The sequence below is a fragment of the Gymnodraco acuticeps genome, unplaced genomic scaffold (genome assembly GCF_902827175.1).
Source record: "Gymnodraco acuticeps unplaced genomic scaffold, fGymAcu1.1, whole genome shotgun sequence".
Classification (NCBI taxonomy): Eukaryota; Metazoa; Chordata; class Actinopteri; order Perciformes; family Bathydraconidae; genus Gymnodraco; species Gymnodraco acuticeps.
The window spans coordinates 442,897-468,626 of record NW_022992258.1 but is presented as its reverse complement, the minus strand read 5'-3'; the positions used below and the strand labels follow the sequence as shown (position 1 = coordinate 468,626).

General features: G+C 38.5%; 4 protein-coding genes and 1 long non-coding RNA gene across 6 annotated transcripts; all 5 read right to left on the bottom strand.

Moving 5' to 3' along the window:
• Positions 1-259: 259 nt before the first annotated feature.
• LOC117540327 (SH3 domain-binding glutamic acid-rich-like protein 3) lies at positions 260-1,671 on the bottom strand. Its single transcript, XM_034206940.1, has 3 exons — positions 1,519-1,671; positions 1,104-1,271; positions 260-470 (listed from the first exon to the last, which is right to left on the bottom strand). The coding sequence occupies exons 1-3, from the start codon at positions 1,561-1,563 to the stop codon at positions 408-410; spliced, it is 276 nt and encodes a 91-aa protein (XP_034062831.1). The 5' UTR covers positions 1,564-1,671; the 3' UTR covers positions 260-407.
• A 653-nt stretch (positions 1,672-2,324) lies between these two features.
• LOC117540318 lies at positions 2,325-3,252 on the bottom strand. Its single transcript, XR_004568149.1, has 2 exons — positions 3,158-3,252; positions 2,325-3,059 (listed from the first exon to the last, which is right to left on the bottom strand). It is a non-coding gene; the product is annotated as an uncharacterized LOC117540318 (long non-coding RNA).
• A 378-nt stretch (positions 3,253-3,630) lies between these two features.
• Positions 3,631-7,455, bottom strand: LOC117540317 (SH3 domain-binding glutamic acid-rich-like protein 3). The gene is made up of 3 exons (XM_034206931.1): positions 7,252-7,455; positions 6,837-7,004; positions 3,631-3,842 (listed from the first exon to the last, which is right to left on the bottom strand). Exons 1-3 carry the CDS (start codon positions 7,294-7,296, stop codon positions 3,813-3,815), a joined length of 243 nt encoding a protein of 80 aa, XP_034062822.1. The 5' UTR covers positions 7,297-7,455; the 3' UTR covers positions 3,631-3,812.
• Positions 7,456-9,363: 1,908 nt separating this feature from the next.
• Positions 9,364-13,081, bottom strand: LOC117540316 (SH3 domain-binding glutamic acid-rich-like protein 3). The gene is made up of 3 exons (XM_034206930.1): positions 12,878-13,081; positions 12,463-12,630; positions 9,364-9,574 (listed from the first exon to the last, which is right to left on the bottom strand). Exons 1-3 carry the CDS (start codon positions 12,920-12,922, stop codon positions 9,512-9,514), a joined length of 276 nt encoding a protein of 91 aa, XP_034062821.1. The 5' UTR covers positions 12,923-13,081; the 3' UTR covers positions 9,364-9,511.
• A 601-nt stretch (positions 13,082-13,682) lies between these two features.
• Positions 13,683-24,756, bottom strand: LOC117540314 (deleted in malignant brain tumors 1 protein-like). Of its 2 annotated transcripts, none has more exons than XM_034206929.1 (17): positions 24,629-24,756; positions 23,458-23,533; positions 23,140-23,166; positions 22,700-23,011; positions 21,334-21,627; positions 20,889-21,209; positions 20,365-20,652; positions 19,786-20,100; positions 18,900-19,199; positions 18,039-18,347; positions 17,432-17,746; positions 16,431-16,739; positions 16,048-16,341; positions 15,273-15,608; positions 15,077-15,184; positions 14,514-14,598; positions 13,683-14,415 (listed from the first exon to the last, which is right to left on the bottom strand). In XM_034206929.1, exons 2-17 carry the CDS (start codon positions 23,507-23,509, stop codon positions 14,271-14,273), a joined length of 3,810 nt encoding a protein of 1,269 aa, XP_034062820.1. In that variant the 5' UTR covers positions 23,510-23,533; positions 24,629-24,756; the 3' UTR covers positions 13,683-14,270. The 2 variants fall into 2 exon arrangements, with proteins under 2 accessions (XP_034062820.1, XP_034062819.1); XM_034206928.1 differs by lacking the exon at positions 24,629-24,756 and adding an exon at positions 23,675-23,827.
• Positions 24,757-25,730: the final 974 nt, after the last annotated feature.

Below are 25,730 nucleotides of genomic sequence, written 5' to 3'. Positions count from 1 at the left end.
GGACAAATACTCTAAGAATTCTATACTAAAAGTGGGTTTTTTTCTCTAAGTTTTGGGACACTTCCAGTCATGTCTGTTGCTTTGCTAATACTACGTACGATTGTATGTTTATACCATACAGTCTATGGTTTATACCAGTCTACCATACAGTCTATGGTTTATACATATGGAATAATGCAGCGACTTTAATCTCAATTCCCTGGTAAATGTGCAGATCGATACGACTTGGTTCCAGACTTTTACATAGAAACAAGCAGAGTTCACATTATTATTATTTTTTATTTCATTCATGCAACTCCAAACATTTCAGAAGGCAAATATGTTTAGCTGAACATTATCAGACATTGCCAAATCAAATGACAGTTAACAGAAATATTAACAGTATTTTTCAAAGATCTCCATTCCTTTTAGAGCTTGAGAAACGCCTCCAACTGTTCGTTCTCAATTGCCTCCAAAAATGCTTCGTAGTTCTAAAAGAAAGAAAAGATGTTGGGGGTCAAGGATTTTAGGGTAGAGATGCAAGAAAGAGAGAAAATAAACACAGAAGCAGTTCATATCAAAATATACTGTATATATTTTTCAAACAAATCTTAATAAAATGAATACATATTTGAGAGATATTGTGTGCTGTAATTTGTACTTTTAATATTTTTGGGAACCTTCAACGATCCAAGGTGCGCCCCTCAAAACAAGAACAACTTCCTCTCAGACAAAATCTAAATGCAATGAAGTGTGTGTGTGTGTGTGTGTGTGTGTGTGTGTGTGTGTGTGTGTGTGTGTGTGTGTGTGTGTGTGTGTGTGTGTGTGTGTGTGTGTGTGTGTGTGTGTGTGTGTGTGTGTGTGTGTGTGTGTGTGTGTGTGTGTGTGTGTGTGTGAGTGTATGGCAGTTTGTGTGTGGATCTTAGGTGATTGGGGTGGTACTGTAAATATTTATTTTAATTTCTAAGTCTATACGCCCTGTGGACTACCACATTGTTTTTCCTCTTTTCAAGTGCCACTAGCATGTAAATGATTAACATTCAATTGTAATTCTGTTGGTTCCAATAAGGTGTTGCATTGTCACCAGAAATTATCATTACTTTTGGTAACTGTGTGAGACTTACCCCACAATGTTCGTTCCCATTGCATATCTGAGGAGGTAGAGCCGTAGGGTCATTTGCCATTTCCCTCATTTCATCCTTGGTATTAGAATCCTGACTAATGTCTATAGCTTCAAATTCTACTTTCTTGGCGGAAAGGACATCCAAGATTTGTTGCTGTTTTTTCTTGATCTGGAAAGGATAGTATTTCATCAGTTACATAAATATAAAATTCATGTATAACCCTTACACTTAAAAGTTATCACAAAGTTTTGATTTGCAATATACATTTCTTCAATGGCCATGATGAGCAGTTACAGTTATTCAGAAATAAAATGTATGCATATCAGCGTGACTTCTGACAATCTTTTATTAAATGGAATCTTCTATAAAAAATTACTACAAGTAAAACAATCAAACAAGTAAGACAGCACTGTACCTCTGTGGAGCAGCTGACGCTGGTATAAAATACTTTGACAGGCATATCTGCTATTGTTCTAAAAATGATCTAGGAAGAGAGGAGTGCAGGCACAGAATGATCCAGTTTCCAAATGCAGGTATGTGGAGCTGCTTCACTGCACTAGACAAGCTGAGCAGGTTTGGACATGAGTTACCTGCCTGCATGGACACACCCACTAGTGTGACTGTCATTCTTTGATATATTGCTTCATTGCTAATCCAAACCTGTTACTTAAGTGAACCATGGTACCTATAAAGTGAAAAATAGTTTGGAGTGTATCAAATACATAGGAAATCGAGAAACTATATATAGGTACTTTTTTTAACCTGAATTGATTGATTTGTTTGGCCACTTGGGGGCAGTTTAACAAGCTGTAACATAACATTACACAATCTTTTTCTTGCAAACAAATCAAATAAGCGTTTTGTTTGTGTTGAGGTTAAACAAGGTGAGCAGATTTGCACACAACATATCTGCTGTATGGAGACACCCACTTATGTGATTCATGTTGTTGGTATTCCAGCCTGCTTACGTCTATCATGAAACCACAACAACTACCAGCAGTGGTGGGAAATAACTAAGTATATTGTCCCACTACTGAACCTAAGAGCTAGTAGAGGTACTTGTACTTGAATATTTCCAGTGTATTCCTTCTTTCTACTTTCTTTCTTCTTCTCCACCAAGTTTCAGGGCGATTGTACTTTTTAGTCTATATTCCTTTTTGCATTGAAGGCCTTTTGAGTGGAACAGCATAGGTGTCAATGATAATTAATAATGATGCTGAATACATTCAGTTCCTCTTTTATTGTACAGGTTATGCTGAATAATTTGTTATAACAATTACTGATGATGATTGATAAAACATATTCATGTATTTGATAGTTCACATATCTTGGCAGTGTTTGGTAACAATTGGGCACATTTTCCCCCAGCAGGGTCAAATCATCAAAAACTCTGCCAACCAAAAAGGTGTAAGCGTGGTAAGAAATATATATGTATTGGTCTGCATTCACATACACCAAATAAAGCTAATTACCATAGAATGCAAAGACAATGTAATCAGCCTACTCCTGCAGGTCAGTCGATCTAAGCTTTCTGATCAATAGAATCTCTCTGTCAAATGTAAGCCACAACAGGAATAAAGCAAAGAATGCAGCATATATTTGAGGAAGTGTGTAGATTAAAAAAATAAAATGTTGTGTAAAAACACACTTAAACCTGGTCTTCCTGAAAGAGCAACAGATCATCAGCTAGTCACCGATACACTGTGACACCATTGTTGGCTGTCGTTAAAGATGCAGCAGACTTAACCACCCAAACTTTTCACGTTTTGTGAAATTGCACAACATTCTTCATTACTTGATGCATTTAGTTATCAAGGGAAAACTAGTGGTTCTAGCTCATAGCACACTCTCCCAGCCAGATCTTCAGGGATCCTCTCCACAGAGTTATCAACTTCAGCATTGTTTTCGTCCTGCCCGGGGCTGTGTGTCTGCTCATTCTCTTGGGTATTTCTGGCACTGAGGGGAATGAGGAGGAGGACAATTGCAATCAATTTAAAGTTGTTTGATCTAAAACAAAATATGTATATCTTTGCAAATAACATTATATGTACTACCTTTCATAGAGGGCTCCATTGCACCTGTCGTTGAGATCCTCCTTTAATGCTCCTCCAAACCTGTTACTGAACTGAACCATAGTACCTGGAAAGTAAAATATTAAAGTTTTTGACCTAAAACAAATACAGGGGATCCAGATTAAACACATTTTCTAAAAATGCTTTTACTGAATTGTTTGGCCCTTTGGGGGCCAGTTTGACAAATTGGGGATGTCTTTTTTTATGCATGGCTCTGCAATGTAACTGGTATTATTGTGTTTAAGAATTTGACCAATTACTTTTTGGTTATGTATGTCATTATGAAATAACCATGGTTAGACTGTTAGACTGTAAGTGTGGTTGTCTTTAGGTTTGGGGGTACTTTTTTTATCATAATTAAGGTGCTACAACAATCCCTGGTAAATGTGCAGATCGATACGACTTGGTTCCAGACTTTTACATAGAAAAAGTGTCAATAAGGGCAACAAGCAGAGTTCAAATTATTATTATTTTTTATTTCATTCATGCAACTCCAAACATTTCAGAAGGCAAATATGTTTAGCTGAACATTATCAGACATTGCCAAATCAAATGACAGTTAACAGAAATATTAATAGTATTTTTCAAAGATCTCCATTCCTTTTAGAGCTTGAGAAACGCCTCCAACTGTTCGTTCTCAATTGCCTCCCAAAAATGCTTCGTAGTTCTAAAAGAAAGAAAATATGTTGGGGGTCAAGGATTTTAGGGTAGAGATGCAAGAAAGAGAGAAAATAAACACAGAAGCAGTTCATATCAAAATATACTGTATATATTTTTCAAACAAATCTTAATAAAATGAATACATATTTGAGAGATATTGTGTGCTGTAATTTGTACTTTTAATATTTTTTGGCAACCTTCAATGATCCAAGGTGCGCCCCTCAAAACAAGAACAACTTCCTCTCAGACAAAATCTAAATGCAATGAAGTGTGTGTGGTGTGCGTGTGTGTGTGTGTGTGTGTGTGTGTGTGTGTGTGTGTGTGTGTGTGTGTGTGTGTGTGTGTGTGTGTGTGTGTGTGTGTGTGTGTGTGTGTGTGTGTGTGTGTGTGTGTGTGTGTGTGTGTGTGGTGTGTGTGTGTGTGTGTGTGTGTGTGTGTGTGTGTGTGTGTGTGTGTGTGTGTGTGTGTGTGTGTGTGTGTGTGGATCTTAGGTGATTGGGTGGTACTGTAAATATTTATTTTAATTTCTAAGTCTATACGCGCTGTGGACTACCACATTGTTTTTCCTCTTTTCAAGTGCCACTAGCATGTAAATCAGGGGTGGGGAACCTTTTTCCTCTCAAGGGCCATTTAAATGTTTTCAACATCCTCCGAGGGCCGTACAAATTATTGACCTCTGCTTAAAAATACTAAAATCACAGCCCACTCATTTCACCTTTCTTCATGCTGTGCAAAGAAAAAGCAACCTCTTAATTCAGATATCTTACCATGACCACCAAAACAGACAGATATGGACACAAGATGTGTGCAAATGTATTTAGTTTCCTATCCATGTGAACATGATTTAAGTGGGGGTCCCGGGGCATGCACCCCCGGAAAGATTTTTTTTTAAATGTCGAAGTTAAAAGCATCAATCTGGTGCACTTTGAGAGCAACATTAGATCTATGGATACATCTCTCAACACCCATATGAAACATAACTGTAAGCAGATTTTCTTTTTCTTTATGGATATTTTACAAATCACTCCCCTTTCAAACTGTAGTCTTGTTTATTAATAACAACTTTTTGTTACTGTCATATAGTATTTTATACCTGTTTACTTTATTCTCTTATTTTTTTATAACTATAATGATCATATAAAGATGTGCCTTTACCTCACTGGTTGTAGAAAAAGCTTCTTATATTCGTTAGCATAGCTAGCTAACAAGATGCTAATAACAACAAAGTTATTGACTGTATGATCAGTATGACAGATCGCCACTGGGCTTAAAACTAAGACACAGCCACGCAAAAACTGCAGCATATGTACGGCTCCTTATGGGTACTGCAATTTTTGGAAGTGCCGGTGTACATATCTGGTAGCCCGAACATATCTGGTACTGCAGTACCAGATATGTTCGGGCTACCAGATATGTTCGGGTGTATTTCCGTCGCATCCGTCATCCGTCATATACTCACCTCCCTCTGCTCCCAGCGCTCTGCTGCCACACACCGGCCGTCTGCGGAACTGCAACTCGGGACAGCTTGTTATGTGTGGGGTGCTATGGTGGGGTCCCATGTACTTGTGCACATAAATAATGTTTCTAATTATTTACAATTAAAAATATATATATATTCTGCGTTACTTTAGCCAACACTTTTATAAGGCCACTAGATTAGATAATTACGAAATGTGTAGATAGAATACATATATTTCAGGTTGTTATTTTGTCATTATGTTTAATGTTTTATTTACCTTTTAGTATTTGTATATAGTATCTGAACTTTGGAGAGGAGTTGGGAGACACACGACACATCAAATCACATCTACAGATCAAGGCGAAGCGAATGGAAGTACTCCCATACTCCTAGCGTGAAAATGTTTGTGAAAACGTGTGCAAAGTCTCCGAAAATCCTAAAAATAAGCTCATATTTGAATTCCCCATAAAAAAACACATCATTCAGTAAAAACAAGGCCCCACTGATCATCTACTCTCCGAGACGATTCCAGGGATGTCTGGCTTGAGTTTCGACCACCAGGGAAAGTGGACAAAAGTGCCCGAGATCAGCCTCTTAATTTACCCAGGGCCTAGTGCTTGGGCATGAAAATTCAGGAAACTCCCCTGAGTATTTTATTAAATATCTGAACTTTGGGGAGGAGTTGGGGGACACACGACACATCAAATCACATCTACAGATCAAGACGAAGCTAGTGGAAGTACTCCTAGCGTGTGAACATGTTTGTGAAAAACGTGTGCAAAGTCTCCGAAAACGGAGCAGTGGCTGTGATGCTAGCTTTGCGGCTAGCGGTTAGTTGTTATTGTTTGAAGTTGTTGCTATGGAAACAACATGACGGAGAAATAATTAATATCTTCTACATATAATAACGGAGAAAGTAAAGAATGAAGTATAGGCTATGCCTGTTTGAAGTTGTTGCTAAGGAAACAACATGACGGAGAAAAAGTATAATCTTCTACATATAATAACGGACAAAGTAAAGAATGAAGTGTCGGCTATGTTTAAATGTTCGGAATTTGACCGTGATGGCCCTCTTGAGTTGCCGTAAAATATGACGAATATGACGGATGACGGATGCGACGGAAATACACCCGAACATATCTGGTAGCCCGAACATATCTGGTACTGACACCGGAGCGGAGCTGCGTTCTGGTGCTCCCCGTCAGAACTACACTCCTGTCAGTCGAGATATATACCACGTGATGACACGTTAGGCTTGTGTTGTGTTCAAGGACCCTGACCTTGGCCAGGATAAACAGGCACTCACTTGTTTAATTATTTTGCGGTCTAGATTTCTTTAATTTTTTTCTTTTTTGCGTGTGTTTATAAATTACCTCGAGGGCCACACCAAATGGTCTCGCGGGCCGTATACGGCCCGGGGGCCGGAGGTTCCCCACCCCTGATGTAAATGATTAACATTCAATTGTAATTCTGTTGGTTCCAATAAGCTGTTGCATTGTCACCAGAAATTATCATTACTTTTGGTAACTGTGTGAGACTTACCCCACAATGTTCGTTCCCATTGCATATCTGAGGAGGTAGAGCCGTAGGGTCATTTGCCATTTCCCTCATTTCATCCTTGGTATTAGAATCCTGACTAATGTCTATAGCTTCAAATTCTACTTTCTTGGCGGAAAGGACATCCAAGATTTGTTGCTGTTTTTTCTTGATCTGGAAAGGATAGTATTTCATCAGTTACATAAATATAAAATTCATGTATAACCCTTACACTTAAACGTTATCACAAAGTTTTGATTTGCAATATACATTTCTTCAATGGCCATGATGAGCAGTTACAGTTATTCAGAAATAAAATGTATGCATATCAGCGTGACTTCTGACAATCTTTTATTAAATGGAATCTTCTATAAAAAATTACTACAAGTAAAACAATCAAACAAGTAAGACAGCACTGTACCTCTGTGGAGCAGCTGACGCTGGTATAAAATACTTTGACAGGCATATCTGCTATTGTTCTAAAATGATCTAGGAAGAGAGGAGTGCAGGCACAGAATGATCCAGTTTCCAAATGCAGGTATGTGGAGCTGCTTCACTGCACTAGACAAGCTGAGCAGGTTTGGACATGAGTTACCTGCCTGCATGGACACACCCACTAGTGTGACTGTCATTCTTTGATATATTGCTTCATTGCTAATCCAAACCTGTTACTTAAGTGAACCATGGTACCTATAAAGTGAAAAATAGTTTGGAGTGTATCAAATACATAGGAAATCGAGAAACTATATATAGGTACTTTTTTTAACCTGAATTGACTGATTTGTTTGGCCACTTGGGGGCAGTTTAACAAGCTGTAACATAACATTGCACAATCTTTTTCTTGCAAACAAATCAAATAAGCGTTTTGTTTGTGTTGAGGTTAAACAAGGTGAGCAGATTTGCACACAACATATCTGCTGTATGGAGACACCCACTTATGTGATTCATGTTGTTGGCATTCCAGCCTGCTTACGTCTATCATGAAACCACAACAACTACCAGCAGTGGTGGGAAATAACTAAGTATATTGTCCCACTACTGAACCTAAGAGCTAGTAGAGGTACTTGTACTTGAATATTTCCAGTGTATTCCTTCTTTCTACTTTCTTTCTTCTTCTCCACCAAGTTTCAGGGCGATTGTACTTTTTAGTCTATATTCCTTTTTGCATTGAAGGCCTTTTGAGTGGAACAGCATAGGTGTCAATGATAATTAATAATGATGCTGAATACATTCAGTTCCTCTTTTATTGTACAGGTTATGCTGAATAATTTGTTATAACAATTACTGATGATGATTGATAAAACATATTCATGTATTTGATAGTTCACATATCTTGGCAGTGTTTGGTAACAATTGGGCACATTTTCCTCCAGCAGGGTCAAATCATCAAAAACTCTGCCAACCAAAAAGGTGCAAGCGTGGTAAGAAATATATATGTATTGGTCTGCATTCACATACACCAAATAAAGCTAATTACCATAGAATGCAAAGACAATGTAATCAGCCTACTCCTGCAGGTCAGTCGATCTAAGCTTTCTGATCAATAGAATCTCTCTGTCAAATGTAAGCCACAACAGGAATAAAGCAAAGAATGCAGCATATATTTGAGGAAGTGTGTAGATTAAAAAAATAAAATGTTGTGTAAAAACACACTTAAACCTGGTCTTCCTGAAAGAGCAACAGATCATCAGCTAGTCACCGATACACTGTGACACCATTGTTGGCTGTCGTTAAAGATGCAGCAGACTTAACCACCCAAACTTTTCACGTTTTGTGAAATTGCACAACATTCTTCATTACTTGATGCATTTAGTTATCAAGGGAAAACTAGTGGTTCTAGCTCATAGCACACTCTCCCAGCCAGATCTTCAGGGATCCTCTCCACAGAGTTATCAACTTCAGCATTGTTTTCGTCCTGCCCGGGGCTGTGTGTCTGCTCATTCTCTTGGGTATTTCTGGCACTGAGGGGAATGAGGAGGAGGACAATTGCAATCAATTTAAAGTTGTTTGATCTAAAACAAAATATGTATATCTTTGCAAATAACATTATATGTACTACCTTTCATAGAGGGCTCCATTGCACCTGTCGTTGAGATCCTCCTTTAATGCTCCTCCAAACCTGTTACTGAACTGAACCATAGTACCTGGAAAGTAAAAATATTAAAGTTTTTGACCTAAAACAAATACAGGGGATCCAGATTAAACACATTTTCTAAAAATGCTTTTACTGAATTGTTTGGCCCTTTGGGGGCCAGTTTGACAAATTGGGGATGTCTTTTTTTATGCATGGCTCTGCAATGTAACTGGTATTATTGTGTTTAAGAATTTGACCAATTACTTTTTGGTTATGTATGTCATTATGAAATAACCATGGTTAGACTGTTAGACTGTAAGTGTGGTTGTCTTTAGGTTTGGGGGTACTTTTTTTATCATAATTAAGGTGCTACAACAATCCCTGGTAAATGTGCAGATCGATACGACTTGGTTCCAGACTTTTACATAGAAAAAGTGTCAATAAGGGCAACAAGCAGAGTTCAAATTATTATTATTTTTTATTTCATTCATGCAACTCCAAACATTTCAGAAGGCAAATATGTTTAGCTGAACATTATCAGACATTGCCAAATCAAATGACAGTTAACAGAAATATTAATAGTATTTTTCAAAGATCTCCATTCCTTTTAGAGCTTGAGAAACGCCTCCAACTGTTCGTTCTCAATTGCCTCCAAAAATGCTTCGTAGTTCTAAAAGAAAGAAAATATGTTGGGGGTCAAGGATTTTAGGGTAGAGATGCAAGAAAGAGAGAAAATAAACACAGAAGCAGTTCATATCAAAATATACTGTATATATTTTTCAAACAAATCTTAATAAAATGAATACATATTTGAGAGATATTGTGTGCTGTAATTTGTACTTTTAATATTTTTTGGCAACCTTCAACGATCCAAGGTGCGCCCCTCAAAACAAGAACAACTTCCTCTCAGACAAAATCTAAATGCAATGAAGTGTGTGTGTGTGTGTGTGTGTGTGTGTGTGTGTGTGTGTGTGTGTGTGTGTGTGTGTGTGTGTGTGTGTGTGTGTGTGTGTGTGGCAGTTTGTGTGTGGATCTTAGGTGATTGGGTGGTACTGTAAATATTTATTTTAATTTCTAAGTCTATACGCGCTGTGGACTACCACATTGTTTTTCCTCTTTTCAAGTGCCACTAGCATGTAAATCAGGGGTGGGGAACCTTTTTCCTCTCAAGGGCCATTTAAATGTTTTCAACATCCTCCGAGGGCCGTACAAATTATTGACCTCTGCTTAAAAATACTAAAATCACAGCCCACTCATTTCACCTTTCTTTCATGCTGTGCAAAGAAAAAGCAACCTCTTAATTCAGATATCTTACCATGACCACCAAAACAGACAGATATGGACACAAGATGTGTGCAAATGTATTTAGTTTCCTATCCATGTGAACATGATTTAAGTGGGGGTCCCGGGGCATGCACCCCCGGAAAGATTTTTTTTAAATGTCGAAGTTAAAAGCATCAATCTGGTGCACTTTGAGAGCAACATTAGATCTATGGATACATCTCTCAACACCCATATGAAACATAACTGTAAGCAGATTTTCTTTTTCTTTATGGATATTTTACAAATCACTCCCCTTTCAAACTGTAGTCTTGTTTATTAATAACAACTTTTTGTTACTGTCATATAGTATTTTATACCTGTTTACTTTATTCTCTTATTTTTTTATAACTATAATGATCATATAAAGATGTGCCTTTACCTCACTGGTTGTAGAAAAAGCTTCTTATATTCGTTAGCATAGCTAGCTAACAAGATGCTAATAACAACAAAGTTATTGACTGTATGATCAGTATGACAGATCGCCACTGGGCTTAAAACTAAGACACAGCCACGCAAAAACTGCAGCATATGTACGGCTCCTTATGGGTACTGCAATTTTTGGAAGTGCCGGTGTACATATCTGGTAGCCCGAACATATCTGGTACTGACACCGGTGTCAGTACCAGATATGTTCGGGCTACCAGATATGTTCGGGTGTATTTCCGTCGCATCTGTCATCCGTCATATACTCACCTCCCTCTGCTCCCAGCGCTCTGCTGCCACACACCGGCCGTCTGCGGAACTGCAACTCGGGACAGCTTGTTATGTGTGGGGTGCTATGGTGGGGTCCCATGTACTTGTGCACATAAATAATGTTTCTAATTATTTACAATTAAAAATATATATATATTCTGCGTTACTTTAGCCAACACTTTTATAAGGCCACTAGATTAGATAATTACGAAATGTGTAGATAGAATACATATATTTCAGGTTGTTATTTTGTCATTATGTTTAATGTTTTATTTACCTTTTAGTATTTGTATATAGTATCTGAACTTTGGAGAGGAGTTGGGAGACACACGACACATCAAATCACATCTACAGATCAAGGCGAAGCGAATGGAAGTACTCCCATACTCCTAGCGTGAACATGTTTTGTGAAAACGTGTGCAAAGTCTCCGAAAATCCTAAAAATAAGCTCATATTTGAATTCCCCATAAAAAAACACATCATTCAGTAAAAACAAGGCCCCACTGATCATCTACTCTCCGAGACGATTCCAGGGATGTCTGGCTTGAGTTTCGACCACCAGGGAAAGTGGACAAAAGTGCCCGAGATCAGCCTCTTAATTTACCCAGGGCCTAGTGCTTGGGCATGAAAATTCAGGAAACTCCCCTGAGTATTTTATTAAATATCTGAACTTTGGGGAGGAGTTGGGGGACACACGACACATCAAATCACATCTACAGATCAAGACGAAGCTAGTGGAAGTACTCCTAGCGTGTGAACATGTTTGTGAAAAATGTGTGCAAAGTCTCCGAAAACGGAGCAGTGGCTGTGATGCTAGCTTTGCGGCTAGCGGTTAGTTGTTATTGTTTGAAGTTGTTGCTATGGAAACAACATGACGGAGAAAAAGTATAATCTTCTACATATAATAACGGACAAAGTAAAGAATGAAGTATAGGCTATGCCTGTTTGAAGTTGTTGCTAAGGAAACAACATGACGGAGAAAAAGTATAATCTTCTACATATAATAACGGACAAAGTAAAGAATGAAGTGTCGGCTATGTTTAAATGTTCGGAATTTGACCGTGATGGCCCTCTTGAGTTGCCGTAAAATATGACGAATATGACGGATGACGGATGCGACGGAAATACACCCGAACATATCTGGTAGCCCGAACATATCTGGTACTGACACCGGAGCGGAGCTGCGTTCTGGTGCTCCCCGTCAGAACTACACTCCTGTCAGTCGAGATATATACCACGTGATGACACGTTAGGCTTGTGTTGTGTTCAAGGACCCTGACCTTGGCCAGGATAAACAGGCACTCACTTGTTTAATTATTTTGCAGTCTAGATTTCTTTAATTTTTTTCTTTTTTGCGTGTGTTTATAAATTACCTCGAGGGCCACACCAAATGGTCTCGCGGGCCGTATACGGCCCGGGGGCCGGAGGTTCCCCACCCCTGATGTAAATGATTAACATTCAATTGTAATTCTGTTGGTTCCAATAAGCTGTTGCATTGTCACCAGAAATTATCATTACTTTTGGTAACTGTGTGAGACTTACCCCACAATGTTCGTTCCCATTGCATATCTGAGGAGGTAGAGCCGTAGGGTCATTTGCCATTTCCCTCATTTCATCCTTGGTATTAGAATCCTGACTAATGTCTATAGCTTCAAATTCTACTTTCTTGGCGGAAAGGACATCCAAGATTTGTTGCTGTTTTTTCTTGATCTGGAAAGGATAGTATTTAATCAGTTACATAAATATAAAATTCATGTATAACCCTTACACTTAAAAGTTATCACAAAGTTTTGATTTGCAATATACATTTCTTCAATGGCCATGATGAGCAGTTACAGTTATTCAGAAATAAAATGTATGCATATCAGCGTGACTTCTGACAATCTTTTATTAAATGGAATCTTCTATAAAAAATTACTACAAGTAAAACAATCAAACAAGTAAGACAGCACTGTACCTCTGTGGAGCAGCTGACGCTGGTATAAAATACTTTGACAGGCATATCTGCTATTGTTCTAAAATGATCTAGGAAGAGAGGAGTGCAGGCACAGAATGATCCAGTTTCCAAATGCAGGTATGTGGAGCTGCTTCACTGCACTAGACAAGCTGAGCAGGTTTGGACATGAGTTACCTGCCTGCATGGACACACCCACTAGTGTGACTGTCATTCTTTGATATATTGCTTCATTGCTAATTCAAACCTGTTACTTAAGTGAACCATGGTACCTATAAAGTGAAAAATAGTTTGGAGTGTATCAAATACATAGGAAATCGAGAAACTATATATAGGTAATTTTTTTAACCTGAATTGACTGATTTGTTTGGCCACTTGGGGGCAGTTTAACAAGCTGTAACATAACATTACACAATCTTTTTCTTGCAAACAAATCAAATAAGCGTTTTGTTTGTGTTGAGGTTAAACAAGGTGAGCAGATTTGCACACAACATATCTGCTGTATGGAGACACCCACTTATGTGATTCATGTTGTTGGCATTCCAGCCTGCTTACGTCTATCATGAAACCACAACAACTACCAGCAGTGGTGGGAAATAACTAAGTATATTGTCCCACTACTGAACCTAAGAGCTAGTAGAGGTACTTGTACTTGAATATTTCTAGTGTATTCCTTCTTTCTACTTTCTTTCTTCTTCTCCACCAAGTTTCAGGGCGATTGTACTTTTTAGTCTATATTCCTTTTTGCATTGAAGGCCTTTTGAGTGGAACAGCATAGGTGTCAATGATAATTAATAATGATGCTGAATACATTCAGTTCCTCTTTTATTGTACAGGTTATGCTGAATAATTTGTTATAACAATTACTGATGATGATTGATAAAACATATTCATGTATTTGATAGTTCACATATCTTGGCAGTGTTTGGTAACAATTGGGCACATTTTCCTCCAGCAGGGTCAAATCATCAAAAACTCTGCCAACCAAAAAGGTGTAAGCGTGGTAAGAAATATATATGTATTGGTCTGCATTCACATACACCAAATAACGCTAATTACCATAGAATGCAAAGACAATGTAATCAGCCTACTCCTGCAGGTCAGTCGATCTAAGCTTTCTGATCAATAGAATCTCTGTCAAATGTAAGCCACAACAGGAATAAAGCAAAGAATGCAGCATATATTTGAGGAAGTGTGTAGATTAAAAAAATAAAATGTTGTGTAAAAACACACTTAAACCTGGTCTTCCTGAAAGAGCAACAGATCATCAGCTAGTCACCGATACACTGTGACACCATTGTTGGCTGTCGTTAAAGATGCAGCAGACTTAACCACCCAAACTTTTCACGTTTTGTGAAATTGCACAACATTCTTCATTACTTGATGCATTTAGTTATCAAGGGAAAACTAGTGGTTCTAGCTCATAGCACACTCTCCCAGCCAGATCTTCAGGGATCCTCTCCACAGAGTTATCAACTTCAGCATTGTTTTCGTCCTGCCCGGGGCTGTGTGTCTGCTCATTCTCTTGGGTATTTCTGGCACTGAGGGGAATGAGGAGGAGGACAATTGCAATCAATTTAAAGTTGTTTGATCTAAAACAAAATATGTATATCTTTGCAAATAACATTATATGTACTACCTTTCATAGAGGGCTCCATTGCACCTGTCGTTGAGATCCTCCTTTAATGCTCCTCCAAACCTGTTACTGAACTGAACCATAGTACCTGGAAAGTAAAAATATTAAAGTTTTTGACCTAAAACAAATACAGGGGATCCAGATTAAACACATTTTCTAAAAATGCTTTTACTGAATTGTTTGGCCCTTTGGGGGCCAGTTTGACAAATTGGGGATGTCTTTTTTTATGCATGGCTCTGCAATGTAAGTGGTATTATTGTGTTTAACATTTTGACCAATTACTTTTTGGTTATGTATGTCATTATGAAATAACCATGGTTAGACTGTTAGACTGTAAGTGTGGTTGTCTTTAGGTTTGGGGGTACTTTTTTTAATCATAATTAAGGTGCTACAACAATCCTTAGAGCCAAAGGGATCAGTAAATTGATTATAATGGAACACAGTAGCCTAAAATGATGCTATGAGAGCAGTGAGAGTGGACAAAATATTTAAAGAGAGATGCAAAAACGTTATTTGCTGTGAAGGATTGAACCATCCAATTTTGTTATGTTTTGTGTGAAACTCACCAGCAACCCTCCTTCTCTTTCTCCACATCAGGTAACCTAGAACCCCCACAAGTAACACTAACAGCAGACCCACAACCCATCCTGTGGTCACTGAAGAGGATGAGGCCGCTGTAGGGGTCAAAAGATCATTTAGTTAGCAAAGGAGAAAACTAGCCATTTAAGTCAAATCATTTCTCAAGGGCTCCTTGGGTCTTACCGACTACAGAGACTTGGAGTGACTTGGAGGGAACTGAAGAGAAGGACATTGAAGACATGTTCACACCGTAGATGCACCTATAGTCCCCTTGGTTTTCATAATCTATTTCAGGAAATGTAAAGGTTGTCAGGTAGTGGATGGAGTAGCCAAATGCAGGCACCGGTTCAGTGACATTGTTGTGGGACTTTGTCAGATAGAAGAAACCTCCAGGGTATATGGAATGAGTAGAGCATGTGACGGAGAAGCTGCTCCCTCGGGTGACCGATATTTTGTCAGGGCTGTAGACCACCATTGCATGAGGAGACGACAGGGAGAGAATGGGTTTTTCCAGTTTCACTGCAGATTAGAAAACCTTTTTTTAACAACTCATTTGGATCACAAAACCTGTTTGCAATATTGCAGTCAAATTAACCTTTTTGCTAAGGCCTGCCACATCAGCTTAAGAAAAGCTTAGTTTTAAAAACAAAATAAGCAATTTCAGAGAGAAACAGATCTACAATATGCATTTGAAAGATTTATCGGAGTTCATTTCGTATTTGTTGCTCATTTACTTAACGCTTTGCTCTGCTAATTTCAAAGATAGCACCACAGGTTTTTACATAGGCTAAACATTTTTAAACGTATATTAACTTTGTCTGGGTATCGAGACATTTCTATTTCAGACACTCCAAGCACTACTGTTAACCATAACTACGAACAGACTGAAACTGATCTAAACAATGGCATGACAGTCAATACAGCATATATAGTTTAATAGCCAAATAGAATTATTGACCTATGATGGAGAGCTCTGCCGTTTCTCCTTGAGGAAAATAGATGACTTGATTGGGCAATTTCTTTTGATATTCACAGAAATATGACCCCTTCTGGTTGAAATCTACTGAATGGAAGATAAAGGTTGCAGCTTCATTCTCCGTGAATTTTTCCATTTGAAAGGAGTCTTGGATCCTCTTCAGGAAGAATGTCCCGCCCAACTTTTCTGTTATTATATTGCATGTGATCTCAACTTTGTCACCCCAGTTTACCTCTGGAGCGGGAATCAAAGTGATTTGGGGCTTCTGTAGAGCACCTGAAAAAGACAAAAAGCGCCATTAGAGCGTGATGTAATACCAGTTAGAAGGTAATGATTGAATCCACAAATTAGAAAAGGAGCCTCACCTAAACAGATAACACCAGCATCTTCTCCGTGCCCGCAGTTATTTTGTCCAAAACCGTTATGCGGACAATGTGTGATTGCATTCTCTTCGCCTGCACACTCCACGTTATCCAGCCATATTGGACCAGTGCCTCTACCAAAGTGGGCACTTGTAGGAACAGAAATTGCATGTCCACAGGCAAGCTGTCTACATACCACATCACCATTGCCAAGTGACCATTCATCATCACACACAGTCCCCCACTGGCCTTTGTAGAGGACCTCCAATCTACCGGAGCATTGACCTGTGCCGTCGACCAACCGAATCTGTGCTGCATTTACAAATGTAATTTAGGTCAGTTCAATAGCAAGCGACAGTCCTTAAGTCATGTTTCAACAAACAATTCTAAAAAACATTAATACATATTGTAAAACAAAAAGTGAATATGTTTGTAGGCTATTAAATAAAAAATATTGTTTATCCCATCATTAAAAAAAGGTAAAAGGAAAAGGTTGACTTACGGTAACCTAATTATGTATAACTTTTGTCACGTACGTGAAAAATGTAAGCAATACATATTGGGCAATATTCTATATGCTTTTTCGTGCTTAGCGTCAGTAAGTATAAACAGTAGGCTACTATAGCCAGGGGCAAGTTTTAGCATAGCTTAGCATAGCATAAAAACAGGAAACCAGAAAGTGTGTCTTTGTCTAAAAAAGTAAATAAAAAAACTCTGGCAACCATTACCTATAACACTAAATAAATAATTAACCATTAACATATATCTGAATTAATTTAAGGAAGCTTGTTTTTTTCATTCCTAATTCAAAGCTGAGCTATAAGCGGCTGCTATCCTGAGATTCCAATCTTCTCATCTAACTCTTGACAATAAAGCTGATTAGTGTATTTCCAAAAAGTTGATCTATTGCTTTAAGGAATGATTACACATCCTTTATTATTGTTATTATATTTGTTACCCAAAAGCATGTGAGAATGTTCAACACGTAATTTTAAAGGCCATACCTGCACAAACAGTGCCAGCGTCATGTCCGTGCCCACAGCTTGCTCCTCTGTAACCTTTGGCCGAGCATTGCTGAAGAGATGTCACATTGTCAAAACATGAATTGCTCGCCTCCACTACTGGTCCACTGCCTTCACCAAAATGGGCACTGCCTGGAGCGGTCTTTGCCTCACCGCATTCAAGCTGCTCACACACCAACTGAGCTTTACTCAGGGTCCAGTCTGTGTCACACACAGTTTGCCACATGTCGCCATGACGGACCTCTACTCTGCCAGAGCACACATCCTTACCATTCGCCAACCGGACCTCCAAATTTCCTGTGATATGAGGTAAACTGAAATTATTTTACAGTACATTCCACATTATAAAAAGTTTAAAAAAAAACACTGGAGCACATGTTCCCTATATTGCACACCATTCAGATTTGGAACACAAAACATTTAACTATATGGAAATGGGGATAAGATTGAATGTGGAAATTTAGTAAATAGAGTTTTGTAAAACCAACTTAAAAAGCCCTACATTTAATTGTACAAAAAATAGGAGTGATAGAACTGAACTAAACATTATAGAATGCATAACATTTGTTTTAGATGTGCTTTTTCTTACCTGTGCAGACAACACCAGCAACTGAGGTAATGTTGCAGGTTCTGTCTCTAAAACGACTTTGTGAGCACTGAGTCAGTGTTGACTCCAATCCATTGCATTCGATTCGATTGCTCCAGGTATGTCCTGTGCTATGGCCATACTCAGTCAATGTGGTAATCTTATGAGCTGTCCCGCAGTCAAGCTGTCTGCACGCCACATTTGCATCATTCACATCCCAGGATTCACCACACACAGTCCCCCACTGGCCTTTGTCGTAAAACTCCACTCTTCCAGCACAATGACTGGACCCATTGGACAACCTCACATTGCCTGGAAATGACAGTTGTTATATACGTATATGTATATACAGTATACAGTATGTACATTTCAACTTTGATGTTGTTTTTTATGTATGCTACATGCTACATGCTACATTAGTGGTCTCCAGGGGCATATGCTAGTAGTGACTGAAAATGTCTGTTGTTTAATTGGTATCATTAGTAAAAAATATTGTGTAATATTGCTTCAATTCCAATTGAATTCCAATTGGGGTGCAGTTAATCAGCCTGGGGAGCAACATTGTTAGTCATTGCTTGCTACCATCTGTGATTTCAGCAATTGAGCTTGTAACATACAAGTTTGCTTGGCTTATTGCTTTGACATCTGACAATCTGGCCCTGTCTTTTTGTGTTGACAAATAAAAGAAATCAGTCTTATTTTAGAAATCAGTGTTTCGTGGGCTTGTTGAAAACGATCGTGGGCTACACGGCAGTCCTGAAGCAATTTTTAGACGCTGTTTCCATAATTGCCTAAAAAAGGTTAATGCTAATCTTGTTTAAAAAAATGTACCACTTCAAATATCAATTACATTTCAAGTCTTACCTAAACATTTTACAGATGCCTCTTCAATGCGATCATGGCTTGTTCTTCCACGTTCTCTCAGTGTGCACTGTGAGAGAGAACTCTCTCTACCGTTACAGCTGACCTGATACCCTCCAGGATGTCCGCCATGACCGTATGATCCTGGAAGCTTGTCAGGATCTCCGCAATTCATCTCTCTGCACACCACTGCAGCTTCATTTATTCCCCAGTTAACATGATATGGTGTTGCCCATTTGACACCAGTGAAGAACTCAACCCTGCCAGAGCACTGGTCAGTCCCATTGACCAGTCTAATTGTAGCTGGGAAGCAAAAAGCAGAGAATCAGCCACTGATGTTCTTAGCATGTTTGTCATGACATAAAATTGTATGTAGCATTCTCCAGATACCCTTCTAAATAACTTCTCAATCAACATTTCTGGATGAAACGTTGTCAGGAAATTCAAAACAAAAAGACATAGAGACAGACGGACGGACAGACAGACAGACAGACAGACAGAGAGACAGACAGACAGACAGACAGAATTTGCTTTAGTAAAACATTTTGATGTAAGTCAAATTACCAAGAATAATCAGCAAAAATACTGATATTAGGAACTGTGTCTTCATGGAAATAGTAACACTTTTCACAGGCTAGCAGGCCTGTTCATGTAATGGGGTAAGGGATGTCACCGGAGTGACTCTGTTTACTGTTGGCGGCGCATTTTATATATAAATCACTATATAAATACAATTCATTTACCATAACATATTGCATAGGAGCTCACTGCAGGCTATAATTCAAATGTTCCTGTGTTTGAGGGCGACAGTTAAAAGCAAGCAAATGAACATTGAAAATTAAATAATATAAATAGCATGCAAAAAGCCATAAAATAACCGAGATGATACCTGAGCACACCACACCCGCATCTTCCGCATGGCCACAGTTAGTTTCTCCACGGGGGGCATGTCGGCAGTGCAATAGCGACGTCTCATTACCGACACATCTAACATCATCCAGCCAAATGTCTCCGTGGCCTTCACCAAAGAAGGAACCGGATTTGGCCGTTTTAGCTGTTCCACAGTCCATGGCTCTGCAAACCACCTGAGCATCTTTGATGTCCCACTCATCATCACACACAGTTCCCCACATGCCATCATGAAGAACCTCCACTCTACCTGAGCATTGATCAGTGCCGTTCACAAGCCTTAGTGGTGGATTACCTGAGGACATGTCCACTCATGTTAACATTACTTACAAGCTAGACTGAAATAATCCAAATATTAAGCTTTGTCTGAACTTTCAGTTTAGTAGTTATTAAGGTAGTTAGTTAGTTGCAACCATTAGAATATTCACCAGTAAATAGCAATAATAAGGTGTAATGCACATACAGTATGCCAATTCTGTTTTTTAATTAACCACTTGTCCTTTGCTATAATGGTTGAATAGTGCTGCAGTGCAGTGTGCACCCTCCTTTTGTGTCTTACCTGCACATGAAAGAGAAACAGCTTCACATCTCCCGGTGTAATCTTGAATATTGCATTTGGAGAAGGAATCCACAGGGCCATAGCATCTACTTGAATACCCTCTGAGTGTGCTGTCACCAAAATTGAAGCTTTCTTGGATTTTTTTTGGAGCACCACAACCTAGTTCCTTACACACCACTGCAGCATCATCGCTGGCCAAGTTATTACAAATTTTCCCCCAGTGGTGATTGGCTAAGACTTCCACTCTGCCAGAGCAGCGGTCAGTCCCATTGGCCAATCTGAGCGATTCTTGAAAGCAGATAAGAAGAGGTATTTTATTAAGAAAATTTGTGAAAAATGAAAATATTTCTGCAATGACTCTGCCAACTATAAAAAGAGAAACAGCCAAAACTTCAGCAAACTGTCATACAAAAAACAACTAATACTTTCCATAAATTGCATGCATTATCATTGCACACAAATGGCAATATTTAGGATTGGCAATTGAATTTCCACTATTAATTAGAAGAAATAAAGAGTGTTACCTGAGCATATAACACCAGCATCTTCATTGTGGTCACAGTCGTGTTCTCCAAAACCTCTGTGCGGGCATTCAGAAATGGACTTCTCATGACCAGTGCACTCAACATCGTCCAACAAAACCTGATTGTGACCTCTTCCGAAAAAAGACTTGTACTTGACAGAGATAGCATTCCCACAATTCATCTCTCGACATGTCACATCTGCTTCCTGCATCCCCCATTTGTCATCACAAATTGTTCCCCAATTTCCATCGTGGAAGACTTCCACACGTCCAGAGCACCGACCATCAGAAGAACCGTTTACCAGTCGAATTGGTGTACTGTCTGTCAGGTGGAAAGTAAAAAAATCAAGGGTATGTATATTCATAAGCCATCCAAATTGTAAGATTTATACAGGTGAAGTTTAACACAAAATTATTGATGTAGCTTGAACACAGGAATTACTAACGTTCACAGACGATAGTAGCATCCACGCAGCTTTCCTTGCTTTTCTGAATTCCGCACAGTGAGATAGAGCTCTCATTTCCTAAACAGTTGGCTTTGATGCCATGCAGGTCGCGTGACTCTCCGAAATATAGCTCTTCAGTCTGAGTGACAGGGGTGCCACAGTTAAGCTCTCGGCACACCACGACAGCGTCTAACTCCTCCCAGTCACTTTTGCATGCTCGTTTCCAGTTGCCTTCAAGGTAGACTTCCACTCTGCCAGTACACCGATTGCTTCCGTTGACTATCTTCACATGTTCTGCAAATGATGTGCACCGTTAAAAAAATCTATAACCGTTTTTTTTCTCCACAGCCGTATTTCACAATTTCTCCCGAAAGTTTCACATGTTCTTGATTGAAATTGAGAAATCCTAGAAATGCAGAGTTTCGAAATACCTGATCTTCTGAGCTAACTTAGTCTATTCAAAGCAAAAGTTCAGCATTTTGGGAATCGTGATTACTTTGGGGGAACTTCACCAAAAATTGGAAACAGTTGGAACAGTTTCCAGGCAACCACCAGAAACCTAAGGAAGTAACTGCTCAAGTCCAAGAAAATAGTTTCCCAGTAATGAAATCCGAAACTCTGTAGCTTAGCATAGTTAGCTCAGCTTATTTTAGCTTAGTGTGGTTAAGCTTGCTTTATCTTAGTTTTAACGCTTCTGCTGCAAAAATCCTCTAAAAGCAGAGAGCAAATGTGACCTGACAATATAGGCCTAACCGCTGGGTTTTCAAAGCAATATTGTGATCAGTTGCCAAGATAAATGCTGCGTTAGTTTTTTTCTCCACAGCCGTATTTCACAATTTCTCCTGAAAGTTTCACATGTTCTTGATTTAAATTGAGAAATCCTAGAAAAGCAGAGTTTCGAAATACCTGATCTTCTGAGCTAACTTAGTCTATTCAAAGCAAAAGTTCAGCATTTTGGGAAACGTGATTACTTTGGGGGAGTTCGATAAAAAGATTGATTCTTCTCTTCCATTCACTTGATAAACAAAAAGTATACAGCAAGCAGCAAATTATCTAAGCACAGCAGAAACACTAAGAACAGAGATAGACCCTGGCTTTCTCTGAGGTTAACAAAATCCAGCACGTTCAAAGCTCCATCTTTAACACCTGTTTGTTTGTGAAAGAAATGACAATATGCCCTTTTCTAATCTCCAGTATTTATGCTAAGCGTAATTTAGGAGCTGTGCTTGACCTTTGCCTTGTATGTCCAACTATAGATTTAATAAAAGGGATTATCCTTTTATTAAAAAAGTAATTGAGTACTGGTAATTTCAACTTTGAAAAACATAGACCAAACATACCATTAATTGAACTCTTGAAGTCTTACCTGCACAGGTAACCCCAGCATCTTCAGAGTGGCCGCAGTTATTTTGCCCCATTTCTCTGTGTGGGCACTTGAGGATAGATGTCTCATGACCAGTACACTGCACATCATCCAACCAGATCATGTTCTTTCCCGCTCCAAAAGAGGCGGCTTTAGTGGCCTGAAGAGCTGTCCCGCAGTTTATCTCTCGACATACCACGTCAGCGTTGGCGAGGCTCCATTGGTCATCACACACAGTTCCCCAACTGTCTGTGTGGAAGATCTCCAGTCTACCAGAGCAACGTGAAGGCCCGACCAGCCTAACCTCAATGCATTCTATAAATGAAACATGAACACACAATAGCTCAAGGTCATGTCAGCCTGATCTCAGTGACAAATGGTCCTTTGTTGTTAGATCAGACTATAATTCAATTTGAGGCATGAGATCAATAGAATGTACTGACCTGCAAGCAATGGTATACTCAACAGACCTAGAGCAGACACATGAGGTTTGTCATTAATATTTAGAACAATATTTTACAATAGCAGTGTTTACTTTTATTCATCTTATTTATTACGTATCAGGAAAGCTTGAGATGTGCAGAAATACATACCTCCTTGTTGTCCAACCTCAACTTTGTAAAATTGTTTTAAAGCAAGAAAATGTGAACAATCAATAATAAGAGCTGTCTTTCTTAAGGGACTGAGAGCATGAGACCAAGTTGTTTGACTATCACATGATTTAAGAATTCAAGAAAAGAATGGAAAAATGAAAAACTTACCAATTGACATGTAAAAAGCGAAATGTCGTTTTTCAGCTGAAATGAAGATCATTGTGTCTTCAAAGTAGATCAAAAGCTGCCAAAATACAGTCAAAATGAGGTATTGTTAAAAAGGTACTTTACTGTATTATCAGTCTTCAGTAGAACAAGAAAGTTGATTTCAGTTCTTGTTGTTTTTTAACCAAAATCTTCAAATTAAATGATGTTGCCATCTAACCTTTTAAATCCAGCAGCTGCTTAAATGACCTCACAATTCAAAATAAAACGCTGATCTGAAACATCCAAAAGACAGCAGCCTCGTGTACAGATCCAGTAATTGTTATGAATAAAAGGGGTTATATGGACTTGGACTGCAAACTGGAAGCATGTTGACATTTGGATCAATCATTAAAGACAGGGGATGAGCGGAGATTTCATTTTGTTTTACACAACACCTACATTACTTTCTAAAAAGACATTATATTCAACAGGATATATGAAAACTAATGCTGGTAAACTGTAGTAGATAGTATTAGTAAGATAGTGACTCTGATGTAGCGACACAACGAAGGTTGAGCTACAGAAAAATAAAAGGGAAATGTTGATTAAAAAGAGAGTTGTTTTTTAACGAATGACAACATGTGAACACCGAGTCCCACCTGTCCCTAGAATCTCATCGCCTTATCATTCCCAGCAGTCCTTTTATGTTGAATTTGTTAAAAGAACAGCCAATCGATATCAATGTAGTAGTATAAACTAGCTTAAATAAACAGGCCATTTTGATTGACTTGTTTTATTTTCTTCATCTCAGTTCAATATCTTATTCTGTTGCAGGAACTTAACAAAAAAAGGTATTTAAGGATATTAAAGCAATTATAGATCAAATCCGTGTGTTATAAACAGGAACTTGCTTTCCCCTGGAATACTTTTTTCAATGTTCAAGACAATCGTGTTGTTGTCATGGATCGAAACTTAATATGGTCAGTCCTAATAATTAATATGTTGCCTTTGTTACTTCAAAATGTGATCCAAGACCTGGATATTATAAACAGAACTAAAAAAAACTGATCGTTACTTTCAACCCATGCTTTTTATGGATACTAAACCTCATCTGTAAGGTTAAATGCATCAAACATTGAGCTTTGAATCTAGTTTTACCCCAAATCACTGACATATCATCATTTATTCTTACCTTACAGAATGGGTTGTAGTTTTTTGCTCATCACAAAGAATTAAACCAACAGATCTACATTAACTGAGATGTTTCCTTTCACTAACGCTTGACTTGATTGAACCACTTCCCCTTTAGAAACCCTCAGCCTCAGTAATTTTTTTTGTTTGTTCAGCACCTTTTATAAATCTGGAATTTTCTGCCGTTCTCTGAGTGCCCCACAAATAAAATGTGGGACAGCAGAATGTACATTTAGTAAAACTTTATTTTCATACACGATACGATATTACTTTATTTGTCAGATCGCGTCACAGCAGCTCCATGTCCAACATCAACAGACAAATATCCAGACAAAAATACATGAAACACAAACAATAAACATTTAACATAACAGCACAATCAGTGAGAGAAAAGCTGCTCAAAGAGCCTTCAGCGTGCATTTGATCTAGGATTCAGCTCTGTATATACTGTGAGGATTGACTGATGCACAAAGGAGTGCTTCAGTCTGACTTTATTGAATCGTGGGACCCTGTATCTCCGATTAGATGGTAGCAGTTCATATTCACTGTTCAGAACATGGTTTGGGTCAGAGATGATGTTGTTGGACAGCCTCACTAGGTTGATAGGCTGAGTCATAGAGTCTCTGACAGGGTTGACCAACACAGAAAGTAAACATGTGTAGTTCTTCTCACATGATGTTTTTTCTTTTGTTCATAAGAAGATACATTAGTGATTACACTGAGGCAGCACATCATATTGCATAACATACTTGTCTATTCAGCATTATAGGTTGCCTGGTTTGGCCATCTGTTTGTATAATGTACAAGGAGTTCCCTTAATTTGCCTCCGGTTAACCGCTACATGGTTGTGTTGCAATTTCATAAAGAGAATAAGTTCCTCTTTAGTCAGAGAGAATTGTCACATGCATGCTCACATACACGCTTTATTGTTAAAGTCAATGTAGGCCACTGAAAATAAAGCAGCTAAATTGAAAAAGCAATCGATAATTGTATCATTCACACCATTGCTTTTCTTATCATGAAAAGGACTAAATGAACATGACAGTGCGGATGGAATTTTCTGTGTCAGTACTAAGGATTAATGATGATTCTTTCACATGCAA